Source organism: Barbus barbus (genome assembly GCF_936440315.1).
Source record: "Barbus barbus genome assembly, chromosome: 36".
NCBI lineage: Eukaryota > Metazoa > Chordata > Actinopteri > Cypriniformes > Cyprinidae > Barbus > Barbus barbus.
In genome coordinates this window covers 24,661,103-24,681,906 of record NC_136714.1, presented here as the reverse complement: position 1 = coordinate 24,681,906, position 20,804 = coordinate 24,661,103, and the positions used below count along the sequence as shown (strand labels likewise).

Here is a 20,804-nt window from a genome sequence, read left to right as displayed (position 1 = left end):
AGCGTGGAACCCATGTGATGGCCATCTCTTTGACCATCAGTCTTCATTACTTGCCCCAAATTTGACGGCCTCCTTCCTGAATTGGAATTATCAATAAGTGTTCTTTTGTCTCAAGGTTGTAAGCTAGTTCTGTGAAAGAGGCTTGCTGGTTAGTTTCCTTGCTTCAGACTAGTTGGAGCTAGGAATCTGATTTACGACGTTGTCCTGTTTTCTTGGGCCTCTCTATGGAATTCCAGCTCCTCGTGTTTTAATGTTCTGATCGCATCTTAAATTTGTCTGATTCAGTCTCTGATATTCTACAAATAAAATAGCAAACTTATTAAACTAAAACTAAAACGTCATAAGACCTATACAGACATATTGTAAAAAGAAATCTAATAAAAATGACAAACACAACAAAATAACTAAAAATAAAATAATTACTAAAAAACAGAAAATATGAAAAACAAATTATACTATATCAATGATACAATAACACTGTGAAAACATGCACTAATAATGGACATGTTAAATAGCCATAAACTTCAAGTTTTGTGTGTGTACAGAAGCCTGCCCTGTGTAAAACATTTATATTTATATATTTGTATGTATGCATATTTCTTCAGTTAAGAACAGATGCTTCTGCATGTCCCCAAAGGGACATTCTTAAATTTAGTTCGCTTCTGGGTACAAATTTATCTCTGAAATACAGCTCGCCCACAGCCCCACACACACACTTCCAGAGGTGTCTGAGTTCGCAGCTGTCACTAAGACACACCGATATTAATTACCATTGTGTTGATGTGACAGCTGAGAGCAGGGGTCTGCAGGCTTTAGCTTTACAGAAGAAAGATACAAGCAAATCCACATGTGATATGACAGCTTGGAAAAGAAATGAAAAGGATGATCATAAGGTGATATAAAGAAAAATAAACCACTACCATCTTCGACACACTTGACTAAATTTAGGTTTCTCATCATGATCTGTAAATCCTTTTGATCTGAAAGTTTATAATTAAAGGCTTCAAATTAGTTCTTTAGAATTAAATAAAGTGCAATTGTAATTTAAAGCTCAAATATGAGACTAATTTGATTTATTTATTTGATGAATAAGTTATTAGGCCTAAATCTATACTAAAAAATACTATATAGACGCATATCTCCATAATTCCATTTTTTGTATTATAGTTTTGCAGTAATATGTGTGCAAAACATGAATATTGTTGTAAAATGTTAAAGAAAAAGTTGCTATGTGTTCAAACTTTTGACTGATAGGCCTATTATTTATTTAATACTTTACGTATCTGTATGTGTTTGTGTAACGTTATAGACTACAAAAAGAGCCGTTCCAATAAAACTCAAACATAATTCAGCTCAATATTACAATTCACAAACACATCTGTCAAACAAGCATAAAGATGTTTATTGAGTGAGTCTGTTATTGGACGCGAGTTTCTATTAGTCTGAGTGACAAATGCAAGACTGAGGGAGATGTTTATTATTAAACCCCGTGATGACAGACAATCAATATGCAGGTGTTTGCTATTGTCCCAGACACAGGTGAAGCTGTCTGCGACAAACTTATTGATTTACATGCGGGTTTTGCTGTGTGATAATTGAGTTACGGCCTCCTGCTGCTTGTCAGGTGAAATGAAACAGCGAGGATGTTTGTGCAGATGACTTTAGCGCTTACTGAAGGCCAAATTCACAAAACAACGCACATTTTTAAGCGACACCCCGTAGCCTACATCACTGGCAGTACAACTTATATTTTCCAAATTAAGTCATTATAATTTGTTTCTGAAAAAAGCGCCTGTTTTTACATAGGCTATATGAAGTGTATAGGCTATTAGTGAATTCAAACTGTGTTGAGCACAAAATTTCTACTGATGCTCAACGGTTATGACGTCAATAATAATAATAATAAAAATCCCACATGAAAAAATACTAGTAATTTACATTAAATACTATAGTGTGTTTGAACCATACTATAGTAAATTGTATTATACTGTACCTATATATTATAGTATTTACAACACTTTGTTAATGAATGCTGCAGAATAATGTAGTAGCCTATTAACTATAGTGAACTGATAAACTGTAATAAATACTGTAGTATACTTTAGTTTTTACTATAGTAAACTGTAGTGTATTGTAGTATAATATACCCTATAGTTGTAGAAAATGTAGTAGGCCTACAGTATTGGGTAAAGTCATTAGTTTTTTATTACTATAGGCTAGTGGTTATATTACCACAGCAACTATAGAATTTACTAAATTTACTTTACTATAGTATGGTTCAAAACCACTATAGTATTTACTATAAATTACTATAGGCTAGTATTTTTTCATGTGGGATAATTCAAATAGTAAATCCAAAATGTAAAAATATACAGTTTTCTCAACTTTCCTGCAATTTCCCGCATGGTCTAAACAGGTTGTCCCTATTTTTTTTATGAGTAATGGGTGTTTTTTGGGCGTAACGTGCAATAAACCAATCAGAGTCTCGTCTCACATTCTCTTTAAGAGCGAGTTGCGCTCGCGCCATGGCGGATTCGCTATTTAAACGGCAGAATTTTACACCCGGAGCCCACTGTAAGGGCCCATAGTGTTTTTGAACCATATTATAGTAAAGTACTTGAATACATTTTTTGTGGTAATTCTATAGTTGCCGTGGTAATATAACTACTATAGTAATATAAACTAATTACTTCTACAACTATAGGGTATATTATACTACAAGTAGACTGAGTACAATAGAGACACTTTCTGCTTTTTTTCATCACTACACAAAAACTAGATGCTGAAATTAAGTGATTTTTCACATGATATTTCTTTTGCTTGTGTACTAAAATATCTTAAATTGATAATAGCCATAAGTCGTTTATATTTTCCACAATTAGCTCATAAATATGAGCTGCATTTTTGAGATACCCATTCTTAATGCTCTAAAGCTGGCTAACCATTTATTGCAAATGTAATAAATTACAAAATTACAGTTTTAAATAATTACAGTTATTTTTTTGCTTTATTTAATTCAGATTCAATTAAACAAAATAGGAACAAATATTTAACACTATAAATATATGGCAAACAGTACAAATGTAAACATAACAGTAAAAATAACCTGTATAGTCTATAACCCTATCCCTAAACCTACGCATCACTCGAAACTTTCTGCATTTTTACATTTTCAATCATTCTGTATGATTTATAAGCTTGTTTCATTAATTGAGACCTAAAAAATATTCCCATAAGGTTAGAATTGACTGGTATTGCTATACTTGTGGGGACATTTGGTCCCCATAATGTAATACCAGTACACAAACACACATCCTCTGTATGCATTTTATTTTCTATGATTGAACTGTTACTGTATACAGTACATAGCAACCTAACCACCTTGTATATTTCTTAAAATGCTATGCAATCCTTTTAACAATCATGTTAGAAAATATGTCCATTAATAATAGACAGATGAAATAATTTAAAATAACTTATATTTCCCTTAGCAAAGCAAATAATTTAAACAGAATTTGCGTAACATATGTGTAATGTGACTTTTATCCATATTATCATAATACTGTACAACTAAACAGCATGTGAAGCAATAGGACACCAATCCGGGTACAGTTCATACACTGTGTCTCTCAGCCATACCTCACTGACATGGTCGCACGTTTCTCTAGATTATGAAAAGACCTTGCATGGCACAATGTCATAAAATACGTCTATGTTTAGAGCACAGAGTAACATTTGCAATGGTATGTTAAGTTTAACAATCATAAAAGAATAATAAGCTATTCATTGTGGAAGGGACATGGTGAAATGAATATTTTATGGTGATATGAATAACTTTTCCCAATATCTTCAAAGTGGAAAGTCGCACACATTTCAAATTTCCCACGATCAAAGAGAACACTAAAACACATGTGTGGAGCAAACAGGTCATGGTAGTGCATGAAGAGGACCAGTGCAGCTTGATGTTGCACTTATGGCCATCTCTTTAGATTTAGTCCAAATTTTTGACTAATTTTAGTGACATAATTAGTTTTATTTTCCTATATAAGAAATAACATGGTGTATTTATTCTCTGTGTCAATGTAATTGTTATTTACAGTATAACTTCTTGTTTTGTTTGTTTGGTCAACAGAACTACACACAAGTGCATCGTGTTGAAAATAAGGTCAAAGGAAACCAGATGCACTGCACTTTCCATTTCCTGCCATTGACCTGTCAATACCATCACAGTTTCCACCCTGCAACTCAGCACTTACCTCACTCTCCTCTGTCTCACATGTACTGACACAAGTACCACAGTCAATGTTTTTCACAGACTTTTATTGTAAACGACAAAGGAAACCACAGTATGAAAGTGTCAGAATGAAGTCTGACAAACATTTCTAAGAAGGCTGAAAGGCATAGCCAACATCTGTACAGCCTAAAAGTCTTTACTATAAAACTTTTCACAGTTAGACACAAATAAAACTTCAGGGCAGGCAGTGTGTGCTACTTTTATACATGTTTGAATTGCATCTGTCAGGACATGAAATCCAAATAGTTTACTATGCATGTCAGTATGACACATCTTCACTTTAATTTAAAAAAGACTTATATATATATATATATATATATATATAGAATAATAGAGCTGCTACAAACAGAGATATTAAGATCTGATACCACCATCAAGAGCTCAAAGGGTTTCAAACGTATCTGGAGATTAAAATCGCGTCTGCTATTTACAAAGATGTTCTCATGCAGAAGAGAGAGAATGCAACATGCAATGCAGTGAACAGTACATCACATTCGTCTTTCTTTTTTGGTTGTCATTGGTCTTCACCCCTCCGTAGATCAAAGTAAGACCAGTAAACAGGCACTTGATACTGTAGAGAGAGAAAGAGGGCATGAATCAAACAGTCATGTCATATGAAATATGGATGTAATATGGAATAATTTCATCAGAATCCTTGAGAATTTAAAGAGACGTGATATAAAAGAGCAGATTTGACACAGAATGAGGCTCAGAAGTGCATCAGTGAGATCTCAGTGGAATTGCAGATGTTGCTCAGAAAATGTGCTTTATGACATCATACAGTAACGTGGGAAGCAAAACATTTTTAATTCATTCTAATTCAGAAGAAAAACATGTTTTTAAGATCTAGCTGGCTACTTGCATCTACTTGAGACGATGCATTTTATTGTGCTCTGTATTGCAATGCATTAGTGTTGATTTGGGTCAAGGGTCCTTCATAAACAGTGTGTTTTGTAATTTGCAGTATGCTAATTTCTGTATGCATATGTATGAATACCCAAATGACCTACTACATTTCCCAAAATGTTACAGCATTAAAAAACAGAATACACTCCCAGACATCGTTTCAATGTTTATCCACAGATGAACCAATGTCGTGAATCAAAGTTGAACCACTGTTCGATTTTGTTGAATTAATTTTGATATTGCAATATTATTTCAACATCTTTTCGATATGAGTGAATGAATTTCAGCCTGACTTACCTTTTTCTAACCACTTAGCATTAAATGCTATTTCAATGTTTTCTCAATGTTGAAACTACTACTGACATTATGGCAACTGCATTTACATTTTAACATTAAATGTCAGTCATGTGCCCACTATGAATGTGTAGGATACACAATTCAATACAATGCGCTTCAGTCCAGTGTGACAAATTAACTGTAAAAAATATCAGCCGTGATACTTAACACAACTGCTACAAGTGAAGAGTTTTTTTTTTGTTCGTTTGTTTTCAATAAAAATACTAAATAAGCCTATATTTCCGAGATACTGCACACTAATCACTTTAGGAATTTAAGACAGTATTATTCTGCTTTGGAACAATGTGAAAATGACATTGAAATAAAATGAACTTGACTGAACATATAATATCACAAGGTCATGTGACACCAAACACTTTGAGTGTTTACAAAATAATACACCATACATAATTTTGCAGTATGCAGACTAGTATTCCATTCTGAAAAGATCCAAACTCCAACATTTGAAGCTGTGGATATGTTTAGAAACAAACCAGCACAATCACGAAAACGTGTCTCAATATCACATTCATGAATAAAGCTTATATGAACAAAGTTGTTTCCTGTAACAAACATGGTTAGAACCTTATAGATAGACTTAGGTTATGGTCGTATATGTTCTTGCATGACCCAGTGCATACAGTTTTACTATCTTGTAACAATTATTTAGACTTCTCATGAGTTTGGATTTGACTTACCCACTGGAGGGATCCTCGAGAGGAGTCTGTGCTACCTTCCTCCTCTTCCATGTTCTCATGCTCCTCACCCTCACTGTGTGGCGTCTGGTGAATGACCACTCGCTCTGAGGGATGAGATTTATTGCTTCATCAAATATCTATGATGAAATTTAAAACCTTTAAAATGTTTTAAACCAGCTTTATATTATAGAATTTTGTTGGTCTAGTAAATATGTTTGTACCTCCCTTACTGAATGCATTTTTTAATCAGAAGTTACTAAGTAACAGATATAACTTACAAACCTTTCCAGAAAAGTTATTTATTTATTTATTTACTGCCACATAGAACCAAACTGCACCTAAGTCTATGCAGTGTGCATGACAATATGTCTGCGCTGCAAGCGGGCGATGTGACGTGACAAAAATATACTGTTCTCACTATAAATCAAGCTGTCTGTACTATAAGCAGCATTGTGTATATACACAGGTGTTCAAGTCGTTGCATGCAAATTATGTCCAGACTACAAAAAAAACACCTGAAAGAGGCTCAGCCAACTGAAATAATGCAACTCAAGCAATGGTTCTGCTTCAGGAATCAGATTTCACATGGGATATTTAGAAATATATCAAGTAATATAATATATTTAATATTAATTCAATACCAGACTAGTGTGTGGTTGAAAAAAAAACATTTTGGCTGTTTATGGATTTACAAAATGTTTAGTTTTCCTATTCTGACAATGTCATATTAATCATTTTCATATTGTTGGCCTGTGTAGCCTATATTAATATTAATTTTAATGTCTATATTTTATACTATTTACATACCATAATACCAAATGGCAAAATGTCTGTCAAAACACCAGAGTCTGATTAATTATTAATTGCAAGCATTGTTTTTCCTCACTTTTCATGACCATTTATTTGAGAACGGTTTTACTAATGTATGACTGCAAAAACTATTTTTTTTTTAAATAAACATATATATACTGTACGTATATATGTATATATAAACATAAAAATATTATTTATAAGTAAAATAAAATGTATGTATTTTTATATTAATATATTTCCGACTATTTGAAAATATTTTATACATTTTTATATAATCATATAAAAATCATATAATTTTTTTTTATATATAACTTAAAATGCTAAATTATGAATGTTTTTTTAAAAGTAATGTTTTAGAATTTTGTAGTATTTTTTTTATTTATTTTAGAACAAAATAATAACTGTTACTTTTAAAAAGTAATGTTAACTGTGTGTTTGAATAAGCTCAGCATTTGCATTTCCTGTGCGAGAGGCCACACCGCTACAAAATCTGATAAGTTTTGACATAAAAGACCTGCTCACACAGCAACTTTGTGACATAGGCTACAATATTTTTCATATTACATGCACTTGCATCATTCAATGCACTGTTAGTCAGTGTACCTTTTTTTTGAGTGTCTGAATGTTTGTATGACAGCCTGTTGTGTTATTTAGTCAGCTGCAGAAAATGTACAATTCGTCCAATCCATGAATGAATAATAAATGGACACTCTGACTGTGATTACAGTATTGCACTGGGTATAAGTGGTGTAAAATGCCTCATAATTCTTTATGAACTTTTAATGAGTCTCAGCTTTGCAGAAAAACATAAGTACTGTACAACATTGGGGATGATAAAGCAATGCGAAACACATTTTCACGAACTCAGCACAAACACACCAGTAATGAGCCTCAGTACTGAAGTGTACCTGATTTTTTACAGGAGTTCCTCATCTTGCACACACTGAAGGCCAAGCAGAGGGTCAGCAGGCCGATGGCAGCGGCCAGAGATATAGGCAGGGTGAGATCTGATTTTGGGGTTGTATTGTTTGTCGTCTTGCTAGTTTGAGTTGGATGAGAAACTTCAGCTAGAGAAATAGATTGAATTAGTTGAACTGAAATTATTTTCTGACTTTAATAATAGTGGTATTTTTTATTTAATTTGTATTTTTCTTACTGTATTGTGAATTATTATGAATAATACACTGAAAAAGTGATTCATTAAATTTAATTAAAATAAATACATATTTTTTTTAGGGTAGTGGTTGCAATTTATTTTAGCTACATTTAAATAAATACATTTAGTTGACTAACTTTCAACATTTTTTTAATGTAGCTAAAACAAATTGTTTGAAACCACTTACCTTTTTTAAAAAATGTATAAATTCAATTAATCATTTTTTCAGTGTATTATAAAGGAAGAGTCTTACCAGTGGTTGTTTTTTCTGTTTGGCTGTCATTGACAGATAGAGCTGTTCCATTACCTCTCCACTGCTTCAGGACTGGTATGTCTTGAGTTACTATACAAACATAATGACCTGTAGCATTTTTAAGTATGTTTGTGAAGTTGAGTATTGAACAGTTCAGTGTTTTAGGTTCATAGAGTTCCTGCTTCACATCTGAAAGTCTTGTCTCATCGATGTACCAAGTAACTTTAACTTTAACTTTGATTTTACTCCAGCAGCAGGTGATTTGAGCAGAATCTCCCTCTTTCACAATGAGGCTGGATGGACTCTGAATCACAGACAGCTCCTCGCCCTCATATGAATCTGTGACTGAAAAACAACAACGCACAAAGAAACACATAAATGTTTGTGGCTGTTATTCTTGATGTAATAGTTTGTAAATGTCTGCATATGTACTTTTCTCCCTTACGTGATAAAGATGATAATAGTATGACAACTACATAAACACTTCATCTATGTGGTACATTGATAAACACATCAACACATTAATATTAATGTAAATATACAAATCTTCCACATTTCTTTAGTAGTACTTTTTAATTGCTTATACAGCTACCTAATAAAAAAGTACATCCCTTTAAAAATAAACATATCAATCAAATGAAAAGTTATTTTGTATCAATCAAAGGCATATAACAAATCAGAAGTTTATTTTTCTACAAATGATACGTTTCCATACACTAATTACATGCTAATCATGTTTTATGGACAACAAGTGTTCATTAAAATTAAAATTTTTAAATTGTAAAATTTCCTGCCGAATACAAAAGGCAGCATCATCTCCCAGATCTACAAACAGTTGATTTATTTGATTTTGTACTAATACTGAACAGTATCCTGGAGCATCTGTGCTGGTTTTCCATTCAGGAAGGAGTATCATGTGGCACTTACCTCTGAAACGAAGGCATGACATGAGGAGCCCACACAGGATTCTGGAGGAACACTTCATTTCTGAGCGTCTGCAGCGAATCTGAACTCTACTTTACTCCCACATCACAACCTTTCACATGCATGAGACACTCGTACTCTCAGATTTTCACCCCCTCCCCATGCAACTAATTTTATCACAGTGAAGCCCAGAGTAAACCACAACCCGGCTCTCATGCTCGATTCACCTCAGAGGCACTGACTGAACACAACCATATACACAATCACACAATACACACAATCAAACAGAAAGATTCATCCATGCACAAGACATATTTTATTTAATCTACTTTCAGAATTCAGTGAAAGTCATTGCAAACCATTATGAGTCTGCAAACAACCTATCATGCAGGAAGTGACATCATAGACCTAAACATCACACCCATTACTCCATTTCCTGTGTCTCACAGAACTGAAACTAAGTTGCCCAACACAGAAACAGTCCCTTCTTCAACAGCATTTGTCATTATGTGTGTCTTTTCATCAGTGTTCAGAACAGAAATATCCTTGTTTTCATTGTCATGCATTGGAGATGCACTTTGTTCAATGCTCACAACTACAGTCAGTTTTTCTTCATTTTTTTCTTCTGTTGCAGCAGTAACTTCAGGTTTCTCGTTGTTGTCCCTCTCTTTCTTCTGTTCTGAAACTTTCTTACCCTGTTTCACCTCTTCGCTTTCATTCATCTGTGTCTCTCCGGCCTCATCATCTGGTTCTTCTCCCAACTCTACTGCATGCTTAAATGCTTTAGATGGAAAATAAAATAATTAAAAGAAGTAACATCTAAGGGTATAAACTTTTACTTTACAGGAGCAGTTCACCCAAAAATGAAACTTTGCTGAAAATTTACTCTCCGCCAGGCCATCCTATAGATATAGTGATTCCATCACTTGCTCACCAATGGATGCTCTGCAGTGAATGGGGGTCAGAATGAGAGTCCAAACATTTGATAATAACACCTCAATAATCCACAAGTAATCCGCACCACTCCAGTCCATCAGTTAACATCTTGTGAAGCAAAAAGCTCTGTGTTTGTAAAAAAAACAAACAAAAACAAATCCATCAAGACAGATGAGAGATTTTTCTCTCGTTTTTATCGTTTTTTCTTTTACTTCTTTCCATAATATTTCTATCTCCAGTGAAAAACCCTGAATCAGGAGAGAAATATGCACAGATCAAGCACTGTTTACAAGCGAAATTTTTTTTAAACAATATGTGGGTGGACTTTGACAACAGGAGATGGACTTTTTCACTGGTGGAAGCATTATTATGGATCGCCATTTTTTGCTAAAAGCGATGGTTTAAAGTTCAAGCACCTTAATGATGCATTTGTTTCTTGCAAACCTACACTGTAAAACCCAACACGTTAGGGTAACTCAAACCGTTTGAGTAAACCAATTGCCTTGGCTTAAACCATGCAAGTTTTAAAGCTTTGCAGTTAAGTAATTAAGTGATTAATTAAGTGATGATTGTGCATTAGTGAAGAACACCTGCTGTTAACAAACAGAATCACTGAAGAAAGAGAAACACAAGAACTAGGCCTACAACTGACTTCAGCCACAGCCTTAGATGAAATCAACTGAAATAAAATACATTAAGGCCTGGTTTCACAGACAGGATTTAGACTAAGCCAGGATTAGCCCATAGATCAATTAGGACATTTAAGTAATTTTTATAAACATGCTTAGAAAAAACACTACTGGGGTGCATCTTGAGACAAAACAAATGCACTGATATGTTTTACAATCAGTCAGTGCAAGTTTATTTCAGCTGAAACAGCTCAGATTTACATTTTAGTCTAGGACTAGGCTTAAGCCTTGTCTGTGAAACCGGGGGTAAATCTCTTAAGATCTGATTAAACAACCCCTCAAACAGCATCACCAGCTCCACTTATTAATAACCAGACTGACTTTATTTCTGTCAGACATCTACAGAAGATCTTATTGAGAATTAACTAAGGTTTAGATGTTGATGCAGCCTTTCATTTGAAGTAACCATGTTAGAGATCAGGGTTTGTTTTAGTTAGGCTCTTGACCCTTGACATCTGCGTTAGTTTCTTTTTTTCTTCTTTGGCTGTTGCAACCATGTGCTCCTGAAACGGGTTTGTTACAACACAAAAGCCCAGAGAAAATATGATCAGGTGTTGGCTGTTATACAGTATATCGATGATGACATTCATCAATTAATGAACTGATCTCATTTCGAGTCTAATCTCTGATTAAATTGATATTGCGTTATTAGCTGTATTGATTATAGTAAAAGTGATTCTAAGAGCCAGTGGTTTTGTGACAATCATTTAACACGAAACATTTTCCAAGACAGTTTGTGCACAAAAAGTTTTCATCTACGGTAGCAATCAGATTCACACAGACATCAAGAATCAGCATATGAATCTCAACAACGGTGACCATTTAAAAAACAAGAACTATTCATGCTGCAATGCATGCTGGGCACGAGCATAGTACAAAACTCATCCATCAAACAGTTGACCACTGCCGTGTGTGTATCCTGTCGCAAAAAGCGGCAAAAAGTCCTACACGACGGTAATAGTTTTATAAAGTGTTTACATGTCTGTACTGCACTTCAATAATGCGTTTAAAATAGGAATACTCCACATGCCTTCATTCGATTTGTGTTTACTTCGATTATGACTTTAGCCGGATTAAGCTAAGCAAAAATCTCTGTTTACATGGTAGATTCTTAATCAGAGTATTGTCTTAATCATATTAAAATCGAAGTATTGATGTTCATGTAAATGTAGTCAGTGATTGACATGCTCAGGTGTGTTTGATTAGGGTTAGAGCTAAACTCTGCAGGAAAGTGGATCTTGTGGGCCAGATTTGAGGATCCCAAGGGATTTAAACCAGGGATTTATGGTTTCTTCAGACGGTTCGAGTTAACCTAACTTGTTAGGTTTTACAGTGAGGCTGCGTCTGAAGTCAGTTGTAGTTCTTGTTTCTCTTTCCTTCAGTGATTCTGTTTGTTAACAGCAGGTGTCCATCACTAATGCTCAGTTATCATTACTTAATTGCAATGTATATCTTCTTTTAGTGGACTCAACTGAAATAAGTTCAGAGTACTCATAACTGTTAGTTTTAAAACTTAAATGGTTTAAGACAGGGGTTCCCAAACACGTTCCTGGAGCCTCCCCAGCACTGCATATTTTGCATGTCTCCTTTGTCTGACACCCATTTCAGGTCTTGGAGTTGCTACTAATGAGCTGATGAGTTGAATCAGGTGTGATTGATAAAGGAGACATGCAAAATGTGCAGTGTTGAGGAGGCAGGAACGAGTTTGGGAACCCCTGGTTTAAGGTATTAACTTGTCGGGTTTTACAGTGCACAGTATTTCGCTTCACATGACATTATTTGATGGACTAGAGTGGTGTGGATTATTGTGATGATTTATCATCTGTTGCCCATTCACTCCAGAGGATCCATTGGTGAGCAGGTGATGTAATTATACATTTCTCCAGATCGGTTCTGATGAAGAAACAAACTCATCTGCATCATGGATGACCTGAGGGTGAGTAAAGTTTCAACAAATTTTCATTTTTGGGTGAACTATTCTTTTAACTACTTCAACTGTGGTACAAACCTATTATTCAACTTTGCTTACCACACTTTGTCATAACAAAGAGACAAAAATAGTCTATTGTTGCTCATGCATGAAAACAAACTATCTGAGATGTTGTTAGACACTGACTGTATTCAAATGAACCTTTGACCATAAGTTCATACACCACTGCTGCGGTTTAAAAATCTGAATATTATTTTTGGGAAAAAAATATTTTTAAAGATCTCCGTAAATACATGTATTTGTAATTGCACTGTAAGTCTAACCCTTTCAAGATAAGAACTCTTTAATAATTTTTTTTTTATTGATAGTTTTTGCATGAATTATTTTAATTATCTTTTGTGCATCTTGGAATTTTTTTTAATCATTGTAGCAATGCATACTGGAATCTTGGAATTCTATCTTTTTAGGATACGTGTTATACTGGTCTTGTGATGTTAAGCATACAGTCTTGCACAGTTATCAGTTCTCAAATATATTTTTGCTTCAAATCAAATGTAATTCAGTTTGAATCAAATTCTTCATCACAGTGCTGCAACTAAACTATGTTGTGAAGTTTGTTGGATATGTTGAACTGCACCTGATCTTGATGCTGTGACTCGTTTGCCGTCCCTGTTTAGGTAAAAGAACGCCGCCAACAGACAGATGAATGGCAGACTTCTGAAAATATAAATGATCACAACCTCCCGCGAACTACCTGTGAAAAACAATTGATCTTTTAAGACAATAAAACCTAACCAAACATCTGGTGTTTGTGGCACACCCTACGTTTTAGAGAGAATTTGAGGGAATTGCACAAAACTAAAAAAGGAGAAAACCTAAGTTAGAAAAGCCAAAAACACTAATAAAAAAAAATAAAAAATCCACGTTGTTTCTACACTATCAGAAAAAAATAGATACAAAAGCTGTCCCTGGGGTGGTACATTTTAAAGAAGTATTAATATGTACCATTTAGGTATGCTACTATGTACCTTTTAAGGCACTAATATTCACCCTTTAGAGGTAAATAAGGTACATAAAGTGTATATTTTGAAAAGGTACCTAATTACTGTATGCTGAATTTTTACATCGAAGACAAAAAGTATCAATATTCATAGTATCTTACCTTTAGGATCCAAATAATTATGCTTCTCATCTTCTGGATTTCTCTTCGGATTATCAAGTACATCTGGCTTTACTTTAATGAGAAATATTAATTTTGACACTTGACAAATAGCCTGCTAATTTAAGAAACTATTATACATTTAAAATATTCTGAATGTATTATTAGACCGAGACAACAGAGAGTGACCAGACAGCACTGAGAAACCCAAATCACTCACATGATCCATGACACACATCCAGATAATAATTAGCCAAAAATACATTCAGTAACATGCTATAAGTACTCACCGACTGATGGGTTAAAAAGTGTGTGAACAATGACTGTAAAACAGCAGAAGAATTTGATTATTTCTTTATGCAACAGTCTAATATTGCTTAAATGACACTGCATGTCTTCCATCTCCAGTTGTAGTGTTAATGGGTTGGAATTTTTGTGATACAGTCCCAGTTGTTGAATGAATGAACGTGTTTTTATTTCCGCATATTCAAGCAGGAATGGTATTTCCTGGAAAAAAAAAAAAAACTAACAACCTACATAAGTTTTATTCAATAGACCAGTTCAGCATTGGTGATGCCTGTGAAAGGATTTTGTGCTGAAATTCTTTCTGGGATAAGACTTCCAGACTGGTTTTATTTCAGCAGCAGGGGCCAGTTGTTCAAAAAGCTTAATCTGGATCTAAATTAATCTGCCCCCTGGTGATTTGAATGAAATTTAATAATCAGTCTTTTAATAACTTACCAGTTGTTGTCGTTTCTAGTTGATCGTCTTTGACAGATAGAGCTGTTCCATTACCTCTCCACTGCATCAGGACTGGTATGTCTTGAGTTACTATACAAACATAATGACCTGTAGCATTTTTAAGTATGTTTGTGAAGTTGAGTATTGAACAGTTCTGTGTTTTAGGTTCATAGAGTTCCTGCTTCATATCTGAAAGTCTTGTCTCATCGATGTACCAAGTAACTTTAACTTTAACTTTGATTTTACTCCAGCAGCAGGTGATTTGAGCAGAATCTCCCTCTTTCACAGTGAGGCTGGATGGACTCTGAATCACAGACAGCTCCTCGTGCTCATATGAATCTGTGACTGAAAAATGGTAAACAAACCATTAACATCTGCATTTATTCATAAAGTAGATCAATTTGTGTTGATCAATATTTCTGGCATTATGCTGTACATTTGATATTTAGAAACAACACCTACAATTAACTTTTCTTAGTAGTATATGAAAAGTGAATAAGAGGTGTGATTGAAGCACATAATGTAATTATGTTCCATAAAGGAGTCCTATAGTTCATCATAAAAAATAACAGCTACTGTAAATTCTTAAACAAAAACATCAACATCTTCCTCATATTAGCTGTATATAACACGCACCCCCTGGCCAAAAACAAGTCACCATTTGGATTTAAATAAGCAAATACTTTAGAGTCTAGCTTTATAGTCCACTGTATAGCTTTTCATTTCTTAATGTTGAAAGATGTCCATATTGCAGGATGAAAACGCTAAGATTCATTGGACTCAATTTGTGAAGTAGTGGTTCAGTGAGCTTGGGGAATCAGTTTATGAATTGGTCACTGTGGAGTCCTGAGCGGAACCATACTGAAAGTCTTGAGGATGTTCTGGAGTCGACTTTACACATCAATACAACATTTCGGCGAACAATAAATGCAACTCTTGACGGAAATAAATGCTGTGATGTTGCATGAGGTTGTTGAAACAATGCCACGACAAATGCACACAAAGCTAAAGGGGATCAAATAAAATACTAGAGTGTGCAACTATTTTTGGGCAGGCAATGTAAAGTCTATAAGGCCACATAACACACTTATGACAAAAAGAAAAACTCTGTATGGTTGTTCCTGGTCTTTCATATTTAGGGAGGATGGGATGAGGGATTTTTTTATTTTATTTTTTTTTTACAATCAATCAAAGCAAACACAAAACATAGCTACACTGAAAAAAAATCTTATGTTATTGTACGGGTACATACATCATTGATATGCTGACATACCAATATTTTAAATTCTAATATGATCTGTAATAAAAAAAAATATATCATAAAACAGAAGGCAATATGTAATAAAGTTTGTAAAAAATTAGCTCTTGCATGAATTATGGTTGGTAAACATGTATTGACAGATAAAAAAGCCAAAACGCCATCAGCGTAACATAGCAAAATAATGCTATAAACCCTGCCTAAGCAAAGCACACCCTAATGTAATAAAACAGATAAGACACATTAAATAATAGGTGTTTAGGCCGGATGGGGCTCTTACCGCTGAAGCAAATGCAGGACAAAATGAGCCCACAGATCAGAGGGCAGGAGAACTCCATTTCGAAGCGTTTAATCACAAATCCAAACTAAGATAACATGCGCTGTCACACGCGTTCACATTTAAACACACCATCAGTCATTACTTCCTCGAGTATCAGTGTCAGTGTGCCCAAAGCTTCATCTCCCCCCTCTCTTTCACTTCTGTCTTCTGGTCAAGGTGTGAAGTGTGCAAGTGTGGCAGATAGATCATAGTTAACCAACAACACCTTTCATTCTTCCCAATATTATCAAAACGCATCTAACTTTACCCAGTACTTACAATGAATTTCTGTGTAACTCAATAAATGACTAGGCTGGTTTGATTTACTAAAATAAAAATGATAAAGTATACATTTTACTGTTATAAAATGTCCTGCTCATTCTGATGTTGAAATTTATATTCAGCATAACACAATAAATGGATGCACAGGTAGTTTGCTAATGCAATGATGACATTTTAGTGTTTAGTTAAGTTCAACATATCAATTTAACTAATTGACATTCTTAACGTTGACCTCCAGAATGGCTAAATGCATGCTGGGCACTTCATTAAAGACTTTATGCTCTCCTGCCTGCAGTCTTTGTGAGTTAATGAAGCCAGCTGCAGCGGTTGCTTTGGTTTGGGCCCTTCAGCACTGGGGTCTGCTCTGCACTGATGCACGTGACGCACAATGATTGTTTTCCGCTGCTGGTTTGATCACCGCTGTACTGCTTAAATAGAACAGCAGAAGCAATGATAACCTGAACGACACAAGCTAGTCATTAGCCACTGAGATAGAGATACTGTGAACAATTAAACAACAACTTCAAAACATGATTGTATTACAAATGTATACATTTGTGCATGTATTGACATTCATTCCAATACTTTTTCCTCAAACGGACACTCATTCCACAAGACCTTCCAGATCCGAGCTCATTATGAGCTCTAAATTATTTTAAAGATCATACCTCAGCTTCATCCATTTGATACCACAGGGCGTCTTCTCACAAGGTACTTTGCCAGGAAGTGGTCAAGACACCATCTTGATAAACAGGAAGTCCATCAATGGCTGGGTGGGCTTGTGGTTATCTATCTGTTACAGAATATGTCTTTTAAAACCTCTCAAACTAGTCTATTAGAGAAAGCTGTAGGGAGTCTCATTTGTGTCCAGTTGTTTCCTGTTTTCAGTTAGTTCAGTTAGATTTTCTGATCAAGAGGCTGAATTTATTTGATCAAAAATACAGTAAAAACAGTAATATTGTGAAATATTGTTATAATTTAAAATAAATTCTTTCTATTCAAATATATTATAAAATGTAATTTATTCCTGTGATCAAAGCTGAATTTTCAGCATCATTACTCCAGCCTTCACTGTCACATGATCCTTCAGAAATCATCTTAATATGCTGATTTGCTGCTCAAGAAACATTTATTATTATCAATATTGAAAACTTTGGTTTTTTTATCCATTAAAAAAAAAAATCTCCATTTTAAAAGTATTATGGTATTATTGCATACCTTGAAGAACATTATAAACCATACGAATATGATAAACTTTTAATACCACAATATGTATATATCATATTGTACCGTTGTTCTAACATCTGATAGCATGGCTGTGGCTTTAAACAGCTTTGTATTCTCAGGTGGAGAGAAAGTAGAGGAAATACCCCTTCAGAAAAAGCTCAAACAGATCTGAGTCTTCCTTCAAGCACCGCCCCACTAAATTCCCAAAACAACAACAAAAACCTCAAAAACAACTGGAAGAGATTCCCCCACCTGCTTTAACTTTTTATCCAAGCAGATAAAGTAAGACTCACCATTTTCCCAGAAATCACACTCACTCTAGAACACAACATTTCCACACATCAATCTCACCCCAGCAAACAATTATTCTTTGTCCTCCACTCAACTGAGAGCCTCTCAGTAATAACCTGCAGCACATTCCTCCATTATCTGGCTCCTCCCACATTTGCACTCCCTGAACGCATGGCAAAGACTGACAAATTGTTCAATAAAGTCGTTATTTTTGTTTTGTATTTTCATAGCTTCATAAAATTACGATTGAACCACTGATGTCACATGAACTATTTTAACAATGTCCTTACTACCTTTCTGGGCCTTGAACATGTCAGTTGCATTTCTGTTTATGGAGGGTCAGAAAGCTCTCAGATTTCATCAGAAATATCTTAATTTGTGTTCCGAAGATGAATGAAGGTCTGGCATATTTGGAACGACACGAGGGTGAGTAATTGTAAGGGACCATTTGAAATATTGTAATTATGTTCCTTGTATAGAAAGTATGGATGAATTGTTATGAAATAATGAAGATGTATGTGATTTGATTCGTGATTGACATTTTCTGTATCTTTAATGTTTTGTACTCTGCGCGTGTTTACCTATTGAAATCGGAAGTCATGAATATTCGTGCTGAAATTGTTCTTCTTGGACACCGTAGTGATCAGGTGGACTAATGAGCTTAATAAGGTGGCGGGTGGACTAATGAGCTTAATAAGGTGGCGGGTGGACGCTATTGTGAGACGCAGATTGTTGGAGACTATATTGTTTTAATGTGAAGTTAATTCGACTCACGTCTGATGATGACGAAAGGATTATTCTATTTGATTTGCATTCCTTGGTGAGCGCAGCGAGGTATGTTGATTGTAATTAAAGAAATATTTGAATGTTTGTGTAATGTAATCTATTGTGATGCTTACTTGTGATGTTTATGCAATTCAACATGTTTTTGAGTCTGTTTGAATTATGAATTTGTAATTTGTATGTGTTACAACAGTTTTCACGATGCTGTGGGGTGTTGTGAGTCGCTACAAGATGTACAGAATAAAGATGCTGATTGAATACGTTGCATTGTCGTTGTGGTGAAGTTAAGAAAACCTCACGCATCAGTCGAGGCTCTCGGATCCAAGGGACTGCTACAGTAATTATTGACAGAATTTCCATTTTTGGGTGAACTATCCCGTTAATGTTACTGCATTTGACTTACAAATTTGCTTACACAAGGTAATGTCCCAAATTATTATTATTTTTTATAATTTTTTCTTTCTTTCTTTCTTTTTTATTATTATTATTATTTCTTTGATCTTTTTTGTATTTTTTGGGGAGGTTTTTTTTCTCACCTTGTAATTTATAGTCTTTATCCAAATTGAGACTATTTAATTTTTATACATGTTCCTATCAGCGTCATTTATTTATTTATCTATTTTTCGATAATTTTTTGTACTTTTGGGGGAGTTTTTTTTTTTCACCTTGTTACACCTGTGATCAAAAATAGTGTAGAAAGAATTTACACTCAGAAATTGAAGTAGGATGACATTATAAATTATATTTTCTTGTAAAATATACTCTAATCATCTTTTATTTGCAACCTTGAAAAATATTTTTTTACAGTCTAGGCTACAAAAGATACATTGCTTGCCAATTACTTGTTATGCTATGCTATAACCAAATATTCAATATCTTTATCATCTTGTTGTCTTTCATTTAGCACATGAATGAATGATCGTCAGAACCTCGGTTTTTTATTGTATATAGCGAAAAACCTCACGCATCAGTCGAGGCTCTCGGATCCAAGGGACTGCTACAGTGAAAACTCGACGCTACATTTAGGTCGTCTGCTACACTACAAACCTGTCTTCGAACTGTCGGGGATTGTTGTTTTACGTATTCAAGTAAGATCGTAAAATTGATACTTTAAGCAAGCAACGACTGCAGATGCGGTGAGAGACCTTTTAACGAATAATTGTCGTATGTCGGATTTCATTGTTATTGTGATTTTCACATGAATATATAAATTATAGGCTCAAATGTTTAAGAATGAAGTGTTGTTAAGTTACAATTATTCATGAAACGTTAAATGATTTTCATCTTTAAATTTGAAATTGTTCACAACTTTCACCTTGTTGAAGTTAATTTGAATGGGTCATTCAAAAGGTATTAAGCATAATTTTTGTATTTCATGATTGATGTTGTTAATTTTGTTTGAAAAGAAATGATGTCATTGTTAGAGGAAAAGGGAAATCCTGCTTGTGGGGAAACCTTAAGTCCTGTAGAAGAACCTTTGATAGGAAATGTAGATGAGAAACTCATTGTTAAGCAGAAAGTTCGCTCTAGTTCTCGTGAACGACAGCTTACAGAGAAAGGTAAACAGATGCGTGAACAGGACGCGAAAAAACATTTAAAGGCATTTTTTAGGGCCTATGAATCCTGGAAGAAGGTAGCGAGAGAAGCTAGGATAAGACTTAAGGGATTTTGTGTGAAAGATGACCTTGATAATATAAATGAAACCGTTCAAGGCGGATATGATTGTGTAAATCAAACTTATGAAGTTCTTCAGCGCAATTCTCTTAATACCTTAGATGTTGTGCAAAAGATGGATGCTTGTATTACACT

At 34.4% G+C, this 20,804-nt stretch overlaps 2 protein-coding genes across 2 annotated transcripts; both read right to left on the bottom strand.

Moving 5' to 3' along the window:
- Positions 1 to 4,702: 4,702 nt before the first annotated feature.
- LOC306856148 (uncharacterized protein) lies at positions 4,703 to 9,493 on the bottom strand. The gene is made up of 5 exons (XM_079395191.1): positions 9,384 to 9,493; positions 8,457 to 8,801; positions 7,956 to 8,114; positions 6,235 to 6,338; positions 4,703 to 4,865 (listed from the first exon to the last, which is right to left on the bottom strand). Exons 1-5 carry the CDS (start codon positions 9,439 to 9,441, stop codon positions 4,809 to 4,811), a joined length of 723 nt encoding a protein of 240 aa, XP_079251317.1. The 5' UTR covers positions 9,442 to 9,493; the 3' UTR covers positions 4,703 to 4,808.
- A 176-nt stretch (positions 9,494 to 9,669) lies between these two features.
- On the bottom strand, positions 9,670 to 16,534 carry LOC306855567 (uncharacterized protein). The gene is made up of 6 exons (XM_079394332.1): positions 16,374 to 16,534; positions 14,836 to 15,180; positions 14,385 to 14,417; positions 14,098 to 14,169; positions 13,573 to 13,689; positions 9,670 to 10,161 (listed from the first exon to the last, which is right to left on the bottom strand). Exons 1-6 carry the CDS (start codon positions 16,429 to 16,431, stop codon positions 9,824 to 9,826), a joined length of 963 nt encoding a protein of 320 aa, XP_079250458.1. The 5' UTR covers positions 16,432 to 16,534; the 3' UTR covers positions 9,670 to 9,823.
- Positions 16,535 to 20,804: the final 4,270 nt, after the last annotated feature.

What these genes read in the sequence shown, in the direction of transcription:
- LOC306856148 (XM_079395191.1), bottom strand. Translation starts at nt 9,441, where the DNA reads ATGAAGTGTTCCTCCAGAATCCTGTGTGGGCTCCTCATGTCATGCCTT. An exon ending in GTCATGCCTTCGTTTCAGAG is followed by an intron (nt 8,802 to 9,383) that starts GTAAGTGCCACA and finishes GTTGTTTTTCAG; the next exon opens with TCACAGATTCATATGAGGGC. An exon ending in AACAGAAAAAACAACCACTG is followed by an intron (nt 8,115 to 8,456) that starts GTAAGACTCTTC and finishes CTATTTCTCTAG; the next exon opens with CTGAAGTTTCTCATCCAACT.
- LOC306855567 (XM_079394332.1), bottom strand. Translation starts at nt 16,431, where the DNA reads ATGGAGTTCTCCTGCCCTCTGATCTGTGGGCTCATTTTGTCCTGCATT. An exon ending in GTCCTGCATTTGCTTCAGCG is followed by an intron (nt 15,181 to 16,373) that starts GTAAGAGCCCCA and finishes ACCATTTTTCAG; the next exon opens with TCACAGATTCATATGAGCAC. An exon ending in TAATTATTTGGATCCTAAAG is followed by an intron (nt 13,690 to 14,097) that starts GTAAGATACTAT and finishes TGTTTTTCACAG; the next exon opens with GTAGTTCGCGGGAGGTTGTG.